Source organism: Natrix helvetica, assembly GCF_964273705.1.
Source record: "Natrix helvetica genome assembly, chromosome: 5".
NCBI lineage: Eukaryota > Metazoa > Chordata > Lepidosauria > Squamata > Natricidae > Natrix > Natrix helvetica.
In genome coordinates this window covers 107308377-107327262 of record NC_138551.1, presented here as the reverse complement: position 1 = coordinate 107327262, position 18886 = coordinate 107308377, and the positions used below count along the sequence as shown (strand labels likewise).

Genomic DNA, 18886 nt, shown 5'->3' with positions numbered 1-18886 from the left:
TATTGTAACGTTCCCAAAAAAATAAGAAATTCAACCACTTTGCTTTCATATTAACATCTTACCAATATGAGCATGAGGCACGCTGCCTGGCTCCCTCCTCCTCCTCCTGTTTCACCCCCCCCGCCCCCAGCATGAATGGATACCTAGCCATATCTTTTTAATGTATGGACTTGTTTTTCCATGTGAAAAGCAATTATTTTAAGTATCCTTCACCTGTTAATAACTAAATCTATTAGAATTCAAGAAGAATTACAGAGGAAGACTTTCTGCCGCTGTTTAAAAAACACCATATATACCGTAATTTATCAGACATAAAATGAGTGCAGATGCTGAGCCAAGATGGTCCATACTGCTCATTAAACGCTTGAGACAGACGTTATGTCATACCTGGCACTGGGAGGCCTAAGGACATTACAAATATAGTACTGAACAGGAAAATAGTGACAGGACTGCAAATATTGTTTCAGGCTGCATTAGACTGTAAAGGTTTCATCGGAATATTCAGTGCAGTTGGATGGATAGAAAGACAGGTATTGAAAATAAGGTACCCAAAGGTATCTTCATGTAAGAAATTATTCATGATTGGCAAAAGCATACATTGATAAAAAGAAGGAGATCAATGGAATATATCTACAATGAGAAATTGACTTTATTCGCATTCATTATATTTGCAAGCTCAAAAGAAGATTCCTATAATTCTAAAATCCTCATTACAAAGCCATTTAACAGGCTTGCCTACATATGACATACTTATTAAAGGAAAGGAGAAATTTTCAAAGCCAGATTTCAGCATCAGTAAATTGTTTCACCTCCGACTGCAACTGCCACCTGGTTCCTCTAAAACAAAAAATAATTTTCTTAAGCAACTACATTTTGTATATTACAGGAAGGAAAATATATTAGCTGAGAAATCACATTAAATTTGTTCCCAGGTCATCCCCTTGAATCTCTATGACTCGATGATGAAATAGAATAAATCCATCAATAAAGAATCTGAATAAATGTAGCAAATTGGTATTTTTAAAATACATATTTAGATTTCAATAAGTATTTAGACCAGAATCTAACTGAGGAATGTAAATACAGAAATTTTCTATTGAAGAAAGCAAGAATAAAGCTATATATCCACTGTCATAGCTAAAATGAATAATCACCATCTTTCTGGGTTGTTTTTTGCGCCTCAGTTGATTTCAAGCAGTTACGTATAATGTTCTGGTGTAATGTTCTGCATCCTGAGATTCTTCAAATAAGTTTTAGCAGCTCTTTAAATGAAATCACTAAGCTATGAATAACTGGTTGTGGAAGAGACTTGATTATGTTGAATGGCTGCATCAATAAATGCCAGCCTTTCTCTTCAAAGATCAGAACTCTTACAGTGTGAAATTAGAGACACAGTCTCATTTAACTGGAAGAACAATGGATTGGTAAGATTTTAATCATATACCCCCAATACAGCATGATCCTACAGATCTTAATGCAGAACTAAATTACACTGATCTCATTGGTACAGAGTTCAAAAACTAACCATATCTTTCATTGAACAAGCCAAAAATTGTCATTTTAAACTGAACTTTTAAACAGTGACACTGATTCTGGGAATTGAAGTCCACAAGTCTTAAAAGTTCCCAAGTTTGGACACCCCTGCACTACTCTTTCTAACCCTCCTCCTCCCGAGACACCTTGGCTGGGAGCCCCGCGTTCAGAATGTCGGGTTTGCGCGCCTGGCCCCGACCGCTCCAACACGGGAGCAGCTCCAAGAAGCCCGCGGCTTCCCGGCCAGAGATCTCCGCCCAACGGGAGAGTTTGGCGCACACTCGCTGGGGACCTCAGTGGCGGCCGCTCTTGAGCACCGGAAGTGCGGCTTTATGGTATGCGGGCAATCACGTGGCGGCCGCTCTTCCGGTGTGCCATGGCGGGCTCGCTTGGCGGAATCTCCTTCTTGAGGAGCCGCTGTGGCGATTTCGTGAAGGTCCCGGGTAGACGCCGCCCGATCAAGGCCAAACTGCCTCTGGCGCTAGCCGACCGCGTCTCCAACCGGAACCTGAAGATCGGAGGTAGGCGGAGGCGGGCAGCGCCCAGCGGTCCCCCGCGCAACAAACCCGCCTTTCCGTCCTATTTCGGGCGTTTGGTTTGTGGTGGGTCAGTGGAGGGAACCGAGGGTGGTTTTCGAGGTCCAGAGCCTGTAATGGCTGGGAAAGGGGAAACCGCCAGGAAGGAGGCGGAGGCGGCAAGTCACTTTCGTGCCCGTAACATTAAGAGATTAACAGAGTTGGAAGGGACCATGGAGGTCATCTAGTCCCCCCCCCGCTCAAGCAGAAGACCCTACACCATTTCTGACAGATGGCAGTCCAGTGTCTTCTTGAAAGCCTCCAGGGATAAAGCTTCCAACAACTTCCGAAGGCAACTTCTGTTCTATTGGTTGATTGTTCTCACTGTCAGAAAATTTCTCCTTATTCCCAGGTTGAATCTCTGCTTGTTCAGTTTCCATGCATTGTTCCTTCTCTGGCCTTCTGGTGCTTTGGAAAATAGCTTGATCCCTTCCTCTCTGTGGCAGTCCCTCAAATATTGGAAGACTGCCATCCTGTCTCCCCTGGTCCTTCACTAAACTAGCCATGCCCGGTTCCTGCAACCATTCATCATATGTTTTAGCCTCCAGCCTTTGATAATCTTAGATTCAGATTGTTGGAAGGAACCTTGTAGATCATCTAGTCCAACCCCCTCCCCCAAGCATGAGACACTACGCCATTTCTGACTGATGGTAGTCCAATCTCTTCTTGAAAGCTTCCAATGATGAAGCTCCCACAACTTCTGGTGGCAGCTTCTGTTCCATTGGTTGATTGCTCTCAGTGTCAGAAAGTTCCTTCTTATTTCTAGGTTGAATCTCTTCTTGGTCAATTTCCATCCATTGTTTCTTGTCCTGCCTTCAAGTGCCTTGGAGAATAGCTTGACCCCTTCTTCTCTGTGGCAGCTCCTCAAATATTGGAAGACTGCTATCTTGTCTCCTCTGGTCCTTCTCTTCACTAGACTAGCCATGCCCAGTTCCTGCAACCGGTCATTGTATGCTTTAGCCTCCAGGCCCCTCATCCTCCTGGTTGCTCTTCTCTGCACTTTTTCTAAAGTCTCAACATCTTTTTTATAGTGTCGTGACTAAAACTGGATGCAGGATTCTAGGTGTGGTCTGGATCATCTTCACCTACGTTTCCGTGGGCTCCTTGAAGGGCATATGACAAGTATATATATATTTGAACAGAATTATCTGCATACTCTGTAATTTCTCAACCTCCATAACTTTTAAGGCACGTAGACTTCAACTCCCATAATTCCTTGGTATAGGCTAGAGGGGGACACTTATCCCATGTACATGTGTACTGACATTCTACATGTATGTACCGGTTCACACAGCTTCTCCCGATTCTGCTAAAATCTCTCTGATTGAATATCTCTCTTGTGCCAGGCATTACATACAACAGGGATCTTTCCATTGACCAGTGGCTTTCCCCCTGATCCTCCTTCCCATTATAGATACTATTTAAGAATTTTCAATTCCAATGGAAGTTAACAGCCTCTTGGAATAATATGCTGTGATCAGTGCCTGCTGTATGTTTTTCCTCGTTTTGTGTGTTTCCTTTGCAATAGATTGGTAGAAGCTATAAAATACTCCTGGATAATGAGAGTTTCTTTTTATTTTACAGAGGCAAGTTGTGTTACAGAGATGGCATTGATGATGGCTTGTTGGAAGGCAAATGAGTTCAGTGACAGTGTTTGTGCTAAGGAGATTACAACATTTTTTGAATGTGCAGCAAAAGCAGAAGTAATTGCATTTTATTTTTTCCCCAATATTCTATAAAGAAACTGTTTTCCATATATATTGAGTTTGTAATGCCTTAGAATCACCAATTGTTTTAATTGCATAGTATTTTATTCAAAATTTTTTTAATAAACTTTCATCTAATTAAAATGGGCAGCAATGATAATTTAGCAAATATAAGTAGAGACAATTGATGTTTCAAGGTGCTGGTACTAGCATCTGAAATCCTAAATAAATTGCTCTTGAATTGATTTAAAATACTTGTCAGCCAGGGAAAGTAGTCAGTGGTGATACTGCTGGATTCCATAATACTAGCATTTACATTATTAAAATGAGAAACAAGACTAGGATAACATCACTACCACTATTGTCATTTCTTCTGAAATGAGTCTGCTTTAACTCTTCGTTATCCTCACCCTGAACCACTTTTTTTAAAAAGCCAAAGAACTGTGCAAACTATTTTGAACTCAGAACAACCCTGGGAGGTGCAGTTTGGAAATACTTCTGTGTTGATTCAGCTTGAAAATGACTCAATTGGGAATGCTTATTTTGACCTCTGAATAGAGCCATGATGAGATCACATTGCTTCTGGTAATGTTGGAACATCCCAATTTAAGCTTGAAACTTAAAACATAGTCCAAATTGCATTTTTTTGAAACTCTATTGATCTTTTTCTAGAACCAAAAAGTTAAAATTGACCCTGTTATTGGGAGTATGCTCCTTGACATAGGAGAAGAATAGCACAGGGGGACAATGCTCACTACCCAAACAACTAACTTTATTGGTAACAAAATGAAATAAAAATGGAAGTAGCATATGCCTAATTGCTTAACTATTGTTACAAAATAGAATTGAGAGAAAAAGTTGGAAGTATGCGGTATCCCCAAAATTGGCTTTCGATATCTGGAAGACTGCATATAAGTCTTATTCCCATACTAAGGGTACCATGAAAGTATCCTATGCTTCATTAAATCCTAAAATTGGAAGAAGTCATAATGCTTTGTAAAAAAGGAAACTTGTTCAAAGAAAAATAATTGCCGAAATGGTCCATACATTACATATTTGCTTCTCATTGTTTTCCTTGTGGTTATAGAAAGTCATAATAATTTATATAGAATGCATCATAAAAGTCATATTGCTAATTCTTCTTTTTCTGTTACATTTATTTGTAGAATATAATAGATTCTTACAAAACAACTAACAAGATTAAGACCAAATAGTCACAAAGTGTGACCAAAATAATATATTTTTCTCATATTCCTGGGTATAGATTTTAAAAATTCAACTACTCTACATTTGCCATAAAATTAATTGTTGGTTTGAGTAATAAATGAGAAATAGACTTTTGACAATACCAGTTCAGTTTGTCAAAATTAACTCTAGTCATTTAGTGATTGGGATCAATAACGTTGGAAAAATCACTGGGAATTTACATTGCAGTTCAATAACTGCATAAATTTATTTGTGCTCTTTTCAGGCAAAGAAAAAGGAGACAACGCCAGAAGAATCTTCGGGAACTCTTGATTCACAACAAGTCAACAAATTACTTGGACGATTCCCAAATATTACACACTATTATTAACAAAAATTGTTTCTGTAAATATCTGGTTAAAACCTGAAATCAGATCAAGTTTGGAAAACTCCCCCACCCCCACTTGTTAAAACTGAGGACAAATAATCTTCAGAATAAATGACTTATTCTAAAAAGATCTGCTGCCAGTAAGACCAAACTTACATTTTCTCTGATATGAAGGTTCTTCAAGCAAAAAACTTCATTATAGATTGTTCAGTTATTGTCATTTTGAGTTATATGAAATAAAATCTTATAATGAAACATGCTATATACATACTAAAATTAAATTATAAATTAAATATATAGTTTTTCATGTATATTCAAGTTCTTGCTAATGAAATTTCTCTTTTAACCATGGCTAAAACAGTGTTTCTGGCCTACTAGATGAAGATTAGTACCATAGATCCGCTTATTCTCTCCATGAGATTCCCTCCTCTCCTGGATCTTTCTTGGGAGCAGCACATCTCTAGATCATGATTGTCTCTTCGTTTTTCCTAGTGGGAATGTGACTGACAGTTGAATCCAGTCCCCAATGAGCTTTCGCTTGAAAGTACTCTCAATCAGCAGCTCTTATAAGTCCTGCTTCCAAAAATTACCCATTGCTAAGTCCTATGAGTGTCTTGACATTTATGGAATGAGGCTTGGAGAATGGAGGCACTTTGATTCTCCCTAATAATATCCAGAGCCCAGGAAAAGCCTTGGGTAAGATCTTTATGCTGCATCCTAGTACCCATTCAAACCAAAAGCATGTTTAATATAATAGGCATCTCATGATCTGTGTGGGTCATGGTAGAAAGTGGTGAGTACTGGCACCAACAATATTACTTTTTACCAAATTAAACCAGTGAAAAATTGTCCAAATGAAATAATCTAGATCAGGGGTGTCATTGAGGGCCACATCCGGGTTATGTTTGACCTTGGAGGGGCGGTCTGTCTCTGTGTCAGGGTGGCCGGGGGTGGGGGTGGCCGAGGTGGATGTTGGACACAGGCTCAAAATGCATTTTTCCCCTTCTTTCTTTCCACAGTTCTTTACTATAACCATTTGCCTATCTCTTCTACCAGATATTACTGGCAAACATTTATTACTTATTCTTCATACTCCATTAAACTTTTTGTTTCTAAATTTATACCCTGTTTAATAGTAAATTGCTTTTCCGGGCAGAAAAGCTATTTACGCTATTGTATTTTTATTATTCAACTAATAATAAAAATACAATAGCATAAGTAACATAATACAAGATCTAACAGCAGAGGCAAATTTCCAGGATAGTAAATAGAAATGGCTGTCAATTATAGATTGTTGATTGAAGATTAAATGGACCTACAATATGTAAAATCCGGCATTAAACTAGTGTAGTATAGTGTAGTATTAGTATATATAAAAGGTTGCTTGTTTTCTATTAGATCAGGCACTTACTTGAGGCCACATACTTGTTATCCAGTCCATTCAAATCCCCCTGCAGTGTGGATAGGAGCGGTTTTAGGGATTCTTTGGTTGGTCTGTTTACTGATGGCTCTTTGGCAGTTTCTCAATTGGAGGACCACTTACTTGATTTTTGGTCAGAAGTTATCCTTGGGAGTTAATCTATGGAGATCTTGGCGGAGAGATGCTGGAGTCTTTGTTCTCTTTTGGGCTGATTGATTGTCTCTCTTGCATAATCTACAGATGTTGTTAATGTTTGTGTGTCTATTGATGGGTGATTTGTCAGAGTGCCAGGCTTCTAGAACAGGGGTGTCAAACTCAAGGCCCACGAGCTGAATTAGGCCCACGGAGTTGCTGCCTGTTTTTGGCCTGGATGGCCTCCTGCAGCACTTTACTGGCCAAAACAGGGCACAAAACACACAAAGCGCACTGTTTTGGCCAGCAAAGTGCTGCAGGAGGCGTCCATCCCATCTTTCCCCCGACCCAGCCCACAGAGAACAACAGTGCTGATCCGGCCCTCAAAGAAATCCAGTTTGACACCCCTGTTCTAGAAATTCCCTGGCATTTTGGATTTAGGAGTATCACATTTTGCCATAGGCATGTGAGCTATCACCCTAAGCTGAGCACCACCGTGTATGTGCACACGCCTCCCACCAGCCAGCTGATTTTCAGGTCTCTGCAGCATGTGCTGTTTAATCAAAATGCAGTTAAAACACTACAAGCCATTGAGAATATAACAATATACATCCAACAGGAACAGGAAGTGCCTCACAGGAGCAGATAGAGGTAAATCCTAGAGAGGCAGGAAAATGCATCGCTGAACAATGGAGATGAATGCTAGAGAGGAAAAACTGTACAAGGCAGACAACCCCTGTAACAGCGTGCATATGCACAGGGGTGGGGTGGGCGGGGTGGGCAGCCCCCCCAGAAAGCTTCAGGGAGGCCTGCTGGGCCCAAAACGGGACATGGGTGGGGCGCGCATGCATGCACAGGAGGCAGGGCGCATGAAGGGGTGTGTGTATGCATTGTATTATGGGTGCGGGCATGTGCGACAGCGTGCCTGTGCACGCTTTCGGCACATGAGGACAAAAAGGTTAGCCTTTACTGGTCTATATGTTGTGAAATTATCTTTAATTTCACAACATATAGACCAGTGAAGGCTAACCTTTCATTCATCATGTCTTCTGACTGCCAGTTAGTGTTCGTGGAAGCTCGAATCATATGTAAGTGTCTTCTTCATTATTTTATATTTGGGGAAGATCTAATTTCTGTCAGTGAAGCTGTTCCACAGTATAGGTTCGTGATGACGAACCTATGGCACGCATGGCACATGTGGCAGGTGGAGCCATTTGTCAGGGCACGCGAGGTGTTGCTCTGTCAGCTGGCCAACGCACATACACGCACTGGCCAGCTGACTTCGGCCTTCTTTTGAGGCCATGTTTCGCCCTCCAGAGCGTGAAAAACCGGCACTATGGGCAAATCTGACGTTCGGAAGCGTACTTCTGGTTTGTGTGTAGGGCAGTTTTACCGTTCAGGAGGCTTCCCTGAAGGCTCCGGAGGATGAACAACGGCCCTACGGTCAAACCGGAAGTGACTTCCGGTTTGCTTGTAGGGTCATTTTTTTGCCCTCCGGAGCCTTCAGGGAAGCCTCCTGAAGGCTCTTGAAGGCTCCGGAGGATGAAAAATGACCCTACAGAAGCTCCTGAAGCCTCTGGAGGGCCTCGGGGGGGGGAGGCTGTTTTCTCCCTCCCCAGGCTCCTATAAAGCCTCTGGAGCCTGGGGAGGGTGAAAAAGGCACACCAAAAATGGGGAGCATTGGTCATGCATGCATGCGTGCTGGGGCATGCACATAGCATTATGGGTGTGGCACACCCGCTCACAACCCCCCTGCGCTCCCCCCGCTTTTGGCATGCAAGCCAAAAAAAGGTTTGCCATCACTGGTTTAGGTGTTATCGGTAAAAACATATAAGCCTCCACTCCCAAACCTCAGGAAAACGAGGGATCTCCATATTTGGAGAAGTCAAGCCATATAAGGGCTTCATAGGTATCAACCAGTACTTGAATTGCACCCCCCCCCCCCCAAGCTAATATGAAGCCAGTGTAATGCCTGGAGTACATATGTTATCTGATATTGGCAATGGACTTACTAGGCATTGTGGATTAACTGCAGCCCACGTAGAGCACCTATCAAATAAGTGATGATGAGTGCAAGAGTTACAGCAAAGAGGTCATCCTGGAAAGATGGTATCTGGTGTATATCTAGAGTTGGGCAAAAACACAGTTCCAGCCACAGCCACAATTTGCCTAATTAGCACAGATACATTATGCACCAAGATTTGTTTCCCACTTACTCTTAAGTTATGGTTCTTCCTGGAGCAGGCAACTCTTAATAATAACTGATGCCTTCTATTTCAAGGCTTAATAGTATGTTGTGGATACCATCATCACCTTTGCAATTCTATGCAGACATGTCTTGCTCATTCAGCCTAGTGAACGACCAATGAGTGTGGAAAATATTAGAAGCTCTTAAACTCTGGAATTGTTGAATTATATCTTACTCACCATTACCTATCATCAGCTTGATTTAGCATCCCCTTTGCTATTTCCTAGTATCTGGAGAATAGGGTGACTTCTAAATCAAGTCCACACATTCCCTAAGATTACAATGCTAGGCACACAGAATTCACATTTACAAGGCCTGAAGCAACGAAGCCCTTCTTCTCCACCTGGCAGAAAATTCCCATGCTATCTGAAAAAATATACTGGATGCGTTTCAGACAGAACTTCTTATCAATTTTGTGGTTATAAAATATTTTTTCCTGAAATTCACATTTCAGTAAAAGGCATGTATCCTATTTCTGAGACCTATCCAAATGATTTTGTTGTTAACCATCGGCAAAGACTTCATTGCCCCCCTTGTCTTTTTAGATATTTTTAATTCTGTAATTAAAAGAATTAGGGAATTCTTTTTCTGTAATTCTCTCTTCCCCATCATCAAATTCATAGAGTGGCTACAGAAGGCAAATATTTTTGCCAAGTTGCTCCTTAGAGGAGACTACAACCTAATTTCTATGGTATCGGGTATAAGCATTTAACTTCCTTTTAAACCCATTATGGATATTCTTAAGACTCAGTCTTAATGCAGTGAATAAAACATATTTTTCATGATAGGCAAGAATTTTTAAATTTGACTAATTTATTAATTTCTAGAGATGCAATGGCTCTTGGCTAAGACTCTGAGCTTGTCAATCAGAAAGGTTGGCAATTTGGTGGTTCGAATCCCTAACACAGTGTAACAGAGTGAGCACCCATTACTTGTCCCAGCTTCTGCCAACCTAGCAGTTTGAAAGTACGTAAAAATGCAAGTAGAAAAAATAGGAACCACCTTTGGTGGGAAGGTAACAGCATTCTGTGCGCCTTCAGCCACATGACCACTGAGTTGTCATCGGACAGCGCTGGCTCTTATGGCTTTGAAACGAAGATGAGCACTGCCTCCTAGAGTCAGGAACAACTAGCACATATGTGGGGAAACTTTACCTTTACCCTATTAATTTATTCTGAATTAATAAATTGTCTAAATTAAAATTTTGCCCTGCCAGTGGTGAAAAATATGATTTATGCTAAACCATACTAAACCCATTAATTTACTTGAATGATTTATGTTTGAATTAAGAATTATATTGAGGAAGATTTTTCTCTTGGGCAACCAGGATATCCCAAGTCTCTTGTCCATATTGAGGTATTTTATAAAAGCTGGATGAAGCCCAAAGTATTTGTTTTGCAATGAAGTCCGTATCAGCAAGATGACCACTAATCCATCTTGGAAGGCAGGGATCTGTGAGAATTGGGCATATACAATGCTCAAGGAAAAGCCTCTTTTAGGAAGAACAGGTGAGATAAAAGGCTGAATAGGTACAAAAAAGAAGAAGTGCAGAAGTAGCTGGAAAATAATTTTGCATTCTTTAGTGGTTCACATAAAGCAGACTCAGGAGATCTCAGTTCCACTCTACCATTTTTTGCTGGAGGAGGAAAAGCTAAAGCAACAAAGACTAAAGACAAGTGTGCCTTTAATGGGGCTGCTGTGAGTTTTGTTCCTTGCATGAAAATGACAGGAACCTCTGAGCCCCTATGAAAGCGAAGGGAGGGGAATAGCGGCACAGGAGGCCAATGATAAATTCAGCCAGAGACAGTAATGCAAAGCACCAGCATGAAGAATCAGCTCTCGGCTGGCGGAAGGATGGTGCTCCCCCAAGTGTTCCTCTCACTGCTGTGGCTTGGATCTGGGCAGGTAGGAGATGGGGCTTTCATCTGCCAGCAGTCATTGAGCCGTTTAATGTTGCATTCACCAGCTCACGATGCCTGGCTGGTTATTATTTACCTATCTAGGCATGCCAAGGTTATGGAAATTACCTTGCTAAGAGATCTGTGGCATTGGAAGAGTTAAGAGATTAATTTTACACCATGATAGCAATGCAAACATTAGGAATAAATTTACACAGTGGGGTTTGCAAACTAGGTTCATATTCTACACACATGGCAGATTTTTTGCCTCAATCTTGATTGATTAGCCATGATCAAGCACTTCGTCTGAGCATTTATAATAATATAATGCCAGGATTTGGAAAGATACCTAACTTTCCTCCTCATGAATTCTCCTATGCATCCAGGAGGAGAAAAAGCTGCAAAAAGGGGTGTTACTTCCCAGCAATGCTGAACTACTGCATCTAGAGCAAGCTGTACTATGGAATGACTTCCTCACTAGCAACTCCCTCATTTGATGCAGACTCTCCTTGCTGAATACTGAATGCAAATAGGCTGGCAGTCTCTTCTATGCTTTGTAACGAATTCTTTGTGCAAGTTGCTGTATTGATGTGCTTTAGTTGATTTCTGCAGACAATCTTTATTCAGATGATTAAATAACAATGCATCCACGTGAGATATGCCGGAGAAATAGAATTACAAAGGCATTTCCAAGTTTTAAAATAACCCTCCCCCATCCCAAGTATGCAGGTGTCATTGGATATCTCTGTCCTTTTGATCATTTTCCCATTAAGTCAGTGATGCAGTCAATGAGCAGAGATTGCTGCAGGTCAAGCAAAGGGCAGCAACCACCAGTGGGCATTGAAAATAACCTGCCACAATAATCAGCTGTTCTGAAAAGCAACCAGCAACAAATTGAGGATAACTTACTGAAATAAAACTCCAATGAAAAAGTTAGAGTGGAAAATTCCTGCTTAAAATTCCAAATTTAAGGAATGGCAAGACTTGATCTAAGGGTGTTGCTCACACCCACCTGCCTTGGAATTAGTAAACATTAGTTTTGCTGCATCAAAAATAAGTTAGATACAGAAGAGAAATTAATATTGAGGATATACAACTATTTACTAAATTTTGATACGGCAGAAGAAATAGTAAAAGGACCAATGATAGCCTGGGCTAAAAGGTTTGGTCATAATATTCAGCTGGAGGATTGGGAAAGAATTTGGAATAAAATTACACAATGACAAAATCTGTGGCATACAAAGAAAACCAACCCAAAATGTTCTATCAGTGGCATTTAGCCTCCACGAGATTGGCAAAAATGTATCCGAATTTAAATCCAAACTGTTGGAAGTGTAAACAGGTGCAGGGTACCTTCTTTCATGCATGGTGGTTATGCCTGGAAGCTAAAAAATATTGGGCCAAAATACAAAAATGGTTACAGGAAATTACAAACACCAAATAGAGTTCGAAGTAGAATTGTTCCTTCTGGGGATTGTTAAGAGAAAATATATGAAAGAAATAAAATATTGCACATAATCACAGCAGCGAGAATAGCGCTCGCACAATGTTGGAAAAGTGATACCATTCTGACAGACTGTTTGATAATCCAAAAGATTTTTGATTGAACAGAGATGGATAAACTCACCTTGGAGTTAAGGGACAAGGAAGACTCAGAATATTATACAGTTTGGGAAAACGTATCAATGGATAAATAAGAGAAACATGAAATGCACAGCTTAGAAACATAGATGTATAGATATAGGAATAATTAGGAATGTATAAAAATGTATTTGAATAAAAAATTGTTATGTTAGTACTGTCAAAAAGGATTGTAACTTATACAAAACTATTTTTAAAGGTATTTGTATTTTAAAGTTTTTAATTCTCAATAAAGGTTTACAAAAATAAGTTTTGTGATGTTTTAAAGACCAGAGTCTTCCAAGGACTTAAATCCCTTTGTGGTACTTCCAATATTTTATAGCTTTTTTAATTTGATAACTTTATGTAACTTAATTTTTAATAACTTAAGTGCTGTAAGATATTCATTTCTTTAATGGGATTTCAGGCCATGGAAACTTCACTATAAAGTATAAATGCAAAGTGCAATCTCTAATTACAATGGCTGAGTCAGAGATAATTGCAAAGATGTTGTGATATATTCCAAAAGAAAATGAATGAGCAAAATTCTACTCCCTCCCCCTCCAAAAAAAGCTATCTCTTTGCTTGTCTGGTCTAGGAATACAGCCAGTATATTGTAAGATGTTGGTCACAGTGTTGAACTTGGTCAAGAAAATGCAGATGTAAGAACCCAACTGACCATAGTTTAGCAGGTGACTTTGGGTCATTCATCTTCTTTTAACTGACTCTATTTCACTGGTTCTTGTGAAAATAAAATTAAAACATCTCTCAAGTATATAGACTTCAGCCCAAGGACAGGAATAGGCTGGAAGAGGAATAAAAATACAGGCAATTAAGTCATCTTTGCATATTGTTTCCCCACTTCTTTTGGAAGCTCTCTTTGGACAAAGATCCTATTTAACATTTATAGTACATACTCCTTTGTCCTGCAATGCACTATTCATGAGAATCAGGTCAGTAACCCAAACCCTAACTGAAATAATTCTGCATTATTTGTTCAAGGAGAACTAGCAAACATACTGTATTCATTTTCTGATCTATTTTTGTTATTTTGTCTAGATATATTAATACTTCAACAAATATCAGCATTAAGCTTTCTTTGGAAGAATAGTGTGGCTTATTAATTTCTTCTCCTTAAAACAGCACTTTTTAGAAAATCTCTATCTACTGTACCTCTAATGGTCTACAGATTTTTAAATGGTTGAATAGCTAGAGTCTACTTTTGTTTACTGATGGTTAGTGAAAGCACGTGGCTATGCAAAGCAACCATGAATTATTAGGTCTATGCTAATAATTACAGTAAAATATGTGTTGCAGCTTCATCCAATATGTATACTGCATGGGATCACCATTCCACAATGGTTCCCACATGTAGTCCATGAGTGTAGTGCTGGTAAAAGTGTACAGTAGATGTTAATTCTTTAACATACCTACAAAGCATTGGAGAGACTTCATGAGATTCTGGTACAGAAGATGAGAAATGTGAGATAGACATTGACTTTGTTGTTTCAGAAGACAAAACAAGAAGCAATGGGTCTAAATTAAAAGGAAGGAGATGTGGGCTAGGCACCAGGAAGAATCTATTACAATAAGGATGAGATTTGTTTGACAGTGGCTTTTGCCAAATGACCACCTGTTAGGAATGCTGCAGTAGATATCATTGGGATTATGATGTCTGGCACTGAGAAAGATTGGTCTTGTCAGGCGCAAGTGACTAGGAACAGAACAGAGGTTTAGTTCAAAGCACTTCAAGTTTATTTCATGCTACCTATACACAAGAATCTGATCTACTAACAGTCAAGGCAAATTGATGCTAGAATAGGAGTAACAGAATTCAAGATGGCCTGGACTCTTGTGGGAGTGGAGCAGCTGCAAATTGATGAAGCTAATGACCCCACAACCTCAGGCTCAGCCTGGTCATCTCCAATATGTCTAGTTGCTTTCAGATGTTATTTCCATAATTGGTTTAATGCCTTTGAGTCTATCTTAACTCTGGTTAACTGCTTGAACTATCTCTGCAGTTTTCTTGACCATATTTTGGCAGTAGTTTGTGCTTGCCTTCTTCCTACAGAGATGGCCTAGGTCACCCTTGTTAGATATTAGCATATATCGTGGAAAGTCTCCCCTCTGGTCCGCTGCTACAGCGGGAAACAGGTATCGTTCTGATTGGTCGAGGGGCGTACCCGATCCCTATAAAAGGGGAACCCTTCGACCACAGAGCAAGCTGGATCACTACTACTACTAATAAAGAGCTGATAAGTCACTTCGTGTCCGCAGTCTGTCCTCTCGCTGCCCAGATCCAACAACCCTTGTGCTTGAAATGGGACTGGAACCTGTAGTCTCCCAGTCTGATGCTTTAATCACTACACTGGACTGTCTCTCCTTCTCTTAAAAATATATAAACATACAATCAGAATCTCAAGAGATCGCCAAATCTCACACCATCTCTAGCAACAACAAAACAAATAATTTGATGGTCTTTTGAGATTTTAAATTGCAAACCTGAGTATTCTTTTAAGTATATCTTCCTTCCTACTGCTTCATCCCTTTGATGAGAAAGAGCCCACAAGATCCACTCCTTTTTTAAAAAAAAGATGTTATGAAGATTTCCAAAAAGAAAAACACTGACTATATAGGTTCTTAAGAAAGAAAGATCAGAGGAAGTCTCCAGCCAAGTCATAAATCCCGTCCCATCTCTTCAGCTGCTTCCAGACGAGTCTTTTAACATGCAGCATGCATGGTTCTTGAGAGCAATTTCATGGAGTGTCCAGATGACATCAGCATCCTTACTTTGATCTTTCTTTTGTCCTTTGTTTGCTTGAACGGGAGTAATCCATTTTGGACAAAAAAAGCAAATTAGTCATGCAAATCTCAGAAAGGATTTATCTCATTTGGCTTCTTTCTTGCCCATGTTTTATTTATTTTATTTATATAACATTCAAATTCCATCGAACAGTGTATAATCTGGGTACAGTTATTTTTGAACAATCATAATCCACATATTTATTGTATTCATCATAATATTAAATATAATAATATAATAATAATAATTAACATCTTCCTTAACAACTCTTCTCATTAATATTTCCTCCTTTTATATCTCCTCCTTTCTGGCTCCTGTTTCTATTGTCTAACCATTGATAAAATACATCCCATATCAAAACAATATTTAGTTTCTTCTTTATCCTTAATAGTGGGTGTTAATCTACCGTATCCATTTCTGTGCATTCTAATATTTTCTTCATTACTTTCTCATCTGACAGAATCTGATTGTTTTTCCATTGCTGTGCAAATAGAGTTCTGGTTGCTGTTAGTATATGTAAAATCAGATATATAGCCTTTTTATCATATTTTTCCGGTATAATGCCCAACAAGAATATCTCTGGTTTCAAGTCTATGTATTTTATCATGTATGTATTTTCATCCAGTATTTTTTAGCTTTTGGGCATGTCCATCACATATGGTAGTATGAACCAGATGATTGATTACCCTTCCAGCACTTAGCAGATCTATCTTTATACATTTTTGCCAGTCTTGCTGGTGCAAAATGCCATCTATAAAACATTTTATACAGGGTTTCTTTGTATGAAGTTGACATAGTTAATTTAACTTTTCTATCCCATAGTTTCTGCCATTTATCAAGTTCTATTGCATGACCAAAGTTTTTAGCCCAGGTAATCATTGTCTCCTTTACCTGCTCACTTTCAAGTTTAATACTTAATAAATAACAATATAATTTATTTATCAGTTTTTTATCTGTTCCAATTAAAATCTGGTCTAATTAGGTTAGTTCTTTATTAAAACCATACGTCTTGGCGTATTTCTATATGTGGCCACCATGCAATGTCTATTCCTTGGCTACTGGGTTCCCATTTGGATTTTAATTCCCCTTTGTCATTCAAAATACCTTTATATCTTACTTTTTTTTCATGTTAATAACATTAGGAGGTATCAATGCCTCCATAATGGAAAGCCAGATTAGTATTTTTCAAATAGTGTTGTTCTTTTATTTTAAACCAGATGAATAACAATGCATTCTGAACATAATATCTCTGGTAATAACTATGTATCTTGTTCTTCCCATACCATAAAAAGGTGTGCCAACCTAGTTGGCTAAATATAATATTTTGCCTATTTTAATATCCCCCAAAATATTTCATTCTTTAAGGGGACTTCCCACATTATATTTCAGGTAAAGTACAGTATTAGGATTAATTTAGGAGAAAATTTTAATCATTTTCAAAACATCTTTGGCTCCAAAATGGACATAATAGACATAAGTAAAGCTTTTTTTAAAAAAATCACCAATGACTGCTTCTTAAACTTTTTGTTCTTAGAAGATTTTTAAAAATTATGGAGGACCCCAAAAGAGCTTTTGTTTGTATGGGTCATGTTTATCTATAATTATCACATTAAAAATGAAAACTGATGCATTTGTAGAATATTTACTGACTCTTGTAAACATAACAATGTTAGACATTAGATATAACACAAATGAAATGTATTTAATGAAAAAAACCCTATAAATTTTAACAAATAAATAATAATGAGAAGTATGGAATTGTTTTACTTTTTTGCAAATATCTTCAAAAACTGGCAAACAATTTTGATTTTGTGGACTCCTGGGTGGTCTTAGGGACCCCCAGGGATCTTCAGACTACCTTTAAGAAACATTGTTAGGGTATATTTATTTGTCAGGCATGAAAGATAAAGTCCACATCTGATGGTCCAGTTAAACTAATTTGCTAACCATCCCTATGCAGAGGAATCTTCTCAACGAACACTTAGCACCTGCTTGTGGTTATATAAGGGTCAGTGGAATTCAAGGTGGGTTGGACTAAGTTCACTTGCACCTACATAGAAAGTCTGGGCTGATCTCTCAACTCCACTGCCAGTTTCTGCCATTCCTGCTACAATTAGCCCTACCAGATCTAAACTGCAAACCTCCAGTGAACCACTAGATGGCAGTAAAGCAGTGTAGAAAAATCCTAACTCTTTGCTAACATTTAATGGTCATCCAAAATATTCATTGGTCAGATCTGGTATAGCCCAAGTACTTCTACCCCACCACTGTTTCTACTGTCCAATCCCACAGAAGCAGTTCAAAGTCAGTCCAGGATCATCTTCACTTCCGTTGAGCTTGGAGGGATCATCTCTTTGGGTGATCATGAAGAAAGTGCAAAGAGCATCATTTAATGAGTGCTCTGCTCCTCTCCACTTTGCATGCTTAATTAATGCAATGTGTACTTTATGTGTTTGATGGATATACAAAGAAAAAAATTGAGCTGATTTGTAGGAAGTTGTTAACTCTGTTGGATTTTAAAAACCTGTGAAAGAATTGGGCTTTGGCAAAATGCTACATAAACTGAACAGCAAGAGTATTGAAAAGCTTGCTGGAGAAAAGCAGTCTGATCTCAAACTCTACAGAGCTGCAGCACTAGCAGTGCAAATGGAAATATCACCGTTTGTGTAATTTCAAAAGCACCAGACTAAAGCCAAAATAAATTGGTTCAAATATTAAATGCAAATGACAGAATGAGATCACATATATCTGGAGCTGGTTCTGGAGTGGTGCAAAGTCCGTATGCAGAAGCACCCTTGGATTGTACACTCCAGTGACACTGTTACTACTGGTAGACACTATGCTCAGCTAAGATTCTATCTCTACCCCATTTGTATCTTGCTTCTTCCCTTAGCCACTTTTGTTAATTTTAATGTTAATATTGTTTTAATATTTTAATGCTGTGCGTTGTTGTTTTTACTGTATGGTAAGCTGCCTAGAATCCCCTGATAGTGAGATGGGCAACATACGTATTTAATAAATGGACAAATGTGTTCCAGAATGATTAGACAATTGGATCCTTTAGAATCTTTTAATTCTCTTCATTTGGGGGGCTATAAATGGAGGCAGGCATGGGTGTGGTCCCATTTTGACTTTTTGACCATTCCCTATGGAAGGCCCTGCAATAAAATAATGACATTTTGATTGGTGGTTTTGAGACATCAATTTGTACAGACTCATCTCTCTCTTTCTCTAATATGTCCTGGAGGCTTTTAGATAAGCTCTGGGTGTTCAAAGACATATTTTGAACAGCAACTCTCTCTTGTAAATTGCCTCAAGAACAGCTCAAGGAGGGGTTAACACATAAGTTCCATTAACACAGAAACTGTTCTTGGTGTC

At 39.0% G+C, this 18886-nt stretch overlaps 2 protein-coding genes across 4 annotated transcripts in view; both read left to right on the top strand.

Moving 5' to 3' along the window:
- The first annotated feature begins 1857 nt into the window (after positions 1-1857).
- Positions 1858-5649, top strand: CHCHD1 (coiled-coil-helix-coiled-coil-helix domain containing 1). 2 transcript variants are annotated; one of them, XM_081956318.1, is made up of 3 exons: positions 1858-2135; positions 3693-3811; positions 5286-5649. In XM_081956318.1, the coding sequence occupies exons 1-3, from the start codon at positions 1871-1873 to the stop codon at positions 5388-5390; spliced, it is 489 nt and encodes a 162-aa protein (XP_081812444.1). In that variant the 5' UTR covers positions 1858-1870; the 3' UTR covers positions 5391-5649. The 2 variants fall into 2 exon arrangements, with proteins under 2 accessions (XP_081812444.1, XP_081812445.1); XM_081956319.1 differs by having other exon boundaries at positions 1867-2054.
- Positions 5650-8819: 3170 nt separating this feature from the next.
- The window catches only part of LOC309392504 (neurotrypsin-like), a 41119-nt gene continuing 31052 nt past the window's right edge, over positions 8820-18886 (top strand). The window contains exon 1 of one of the 2 annotated variants that reach the window (XM_081953801.1): positions 8820-11092. In XM_081953801.1, the coding sequence (XP_081809927.1) occupies positions 10997-11092 (96 nt within the window). In that variant the 5' untranslated portion in view covers positions 8820-10996. The remainder of the gene's footprint in view (positions 11093-18886) is intronic. The other variant, XM_081953800.1, reaches the window with a different exon arrangement.

Coding starts and splice junctions, on each gene's coding strand:
- CHCHD1 (XM_081956318.1), top strand. CDS start 1,871: ATGCGGGCAATCACGTGGCGGCCGCTCTTCCGGTGTGCCATGGCGGGC. Junction 2,136..3,692: donor TTTCGGGCGTTTGGTTTGTG/GTGGGTCAGTGG, acceptor TTTATTTTACAG/AGGCAAGTTGTGTTACAGAG. Junction 3,812..5,285: donor AATGTGCAGCAAAAGCAGAA/GTAATTGCATTT, acceptor TGCTCTTTTCAG/GCAAAGAAAAAGGAGACAAC.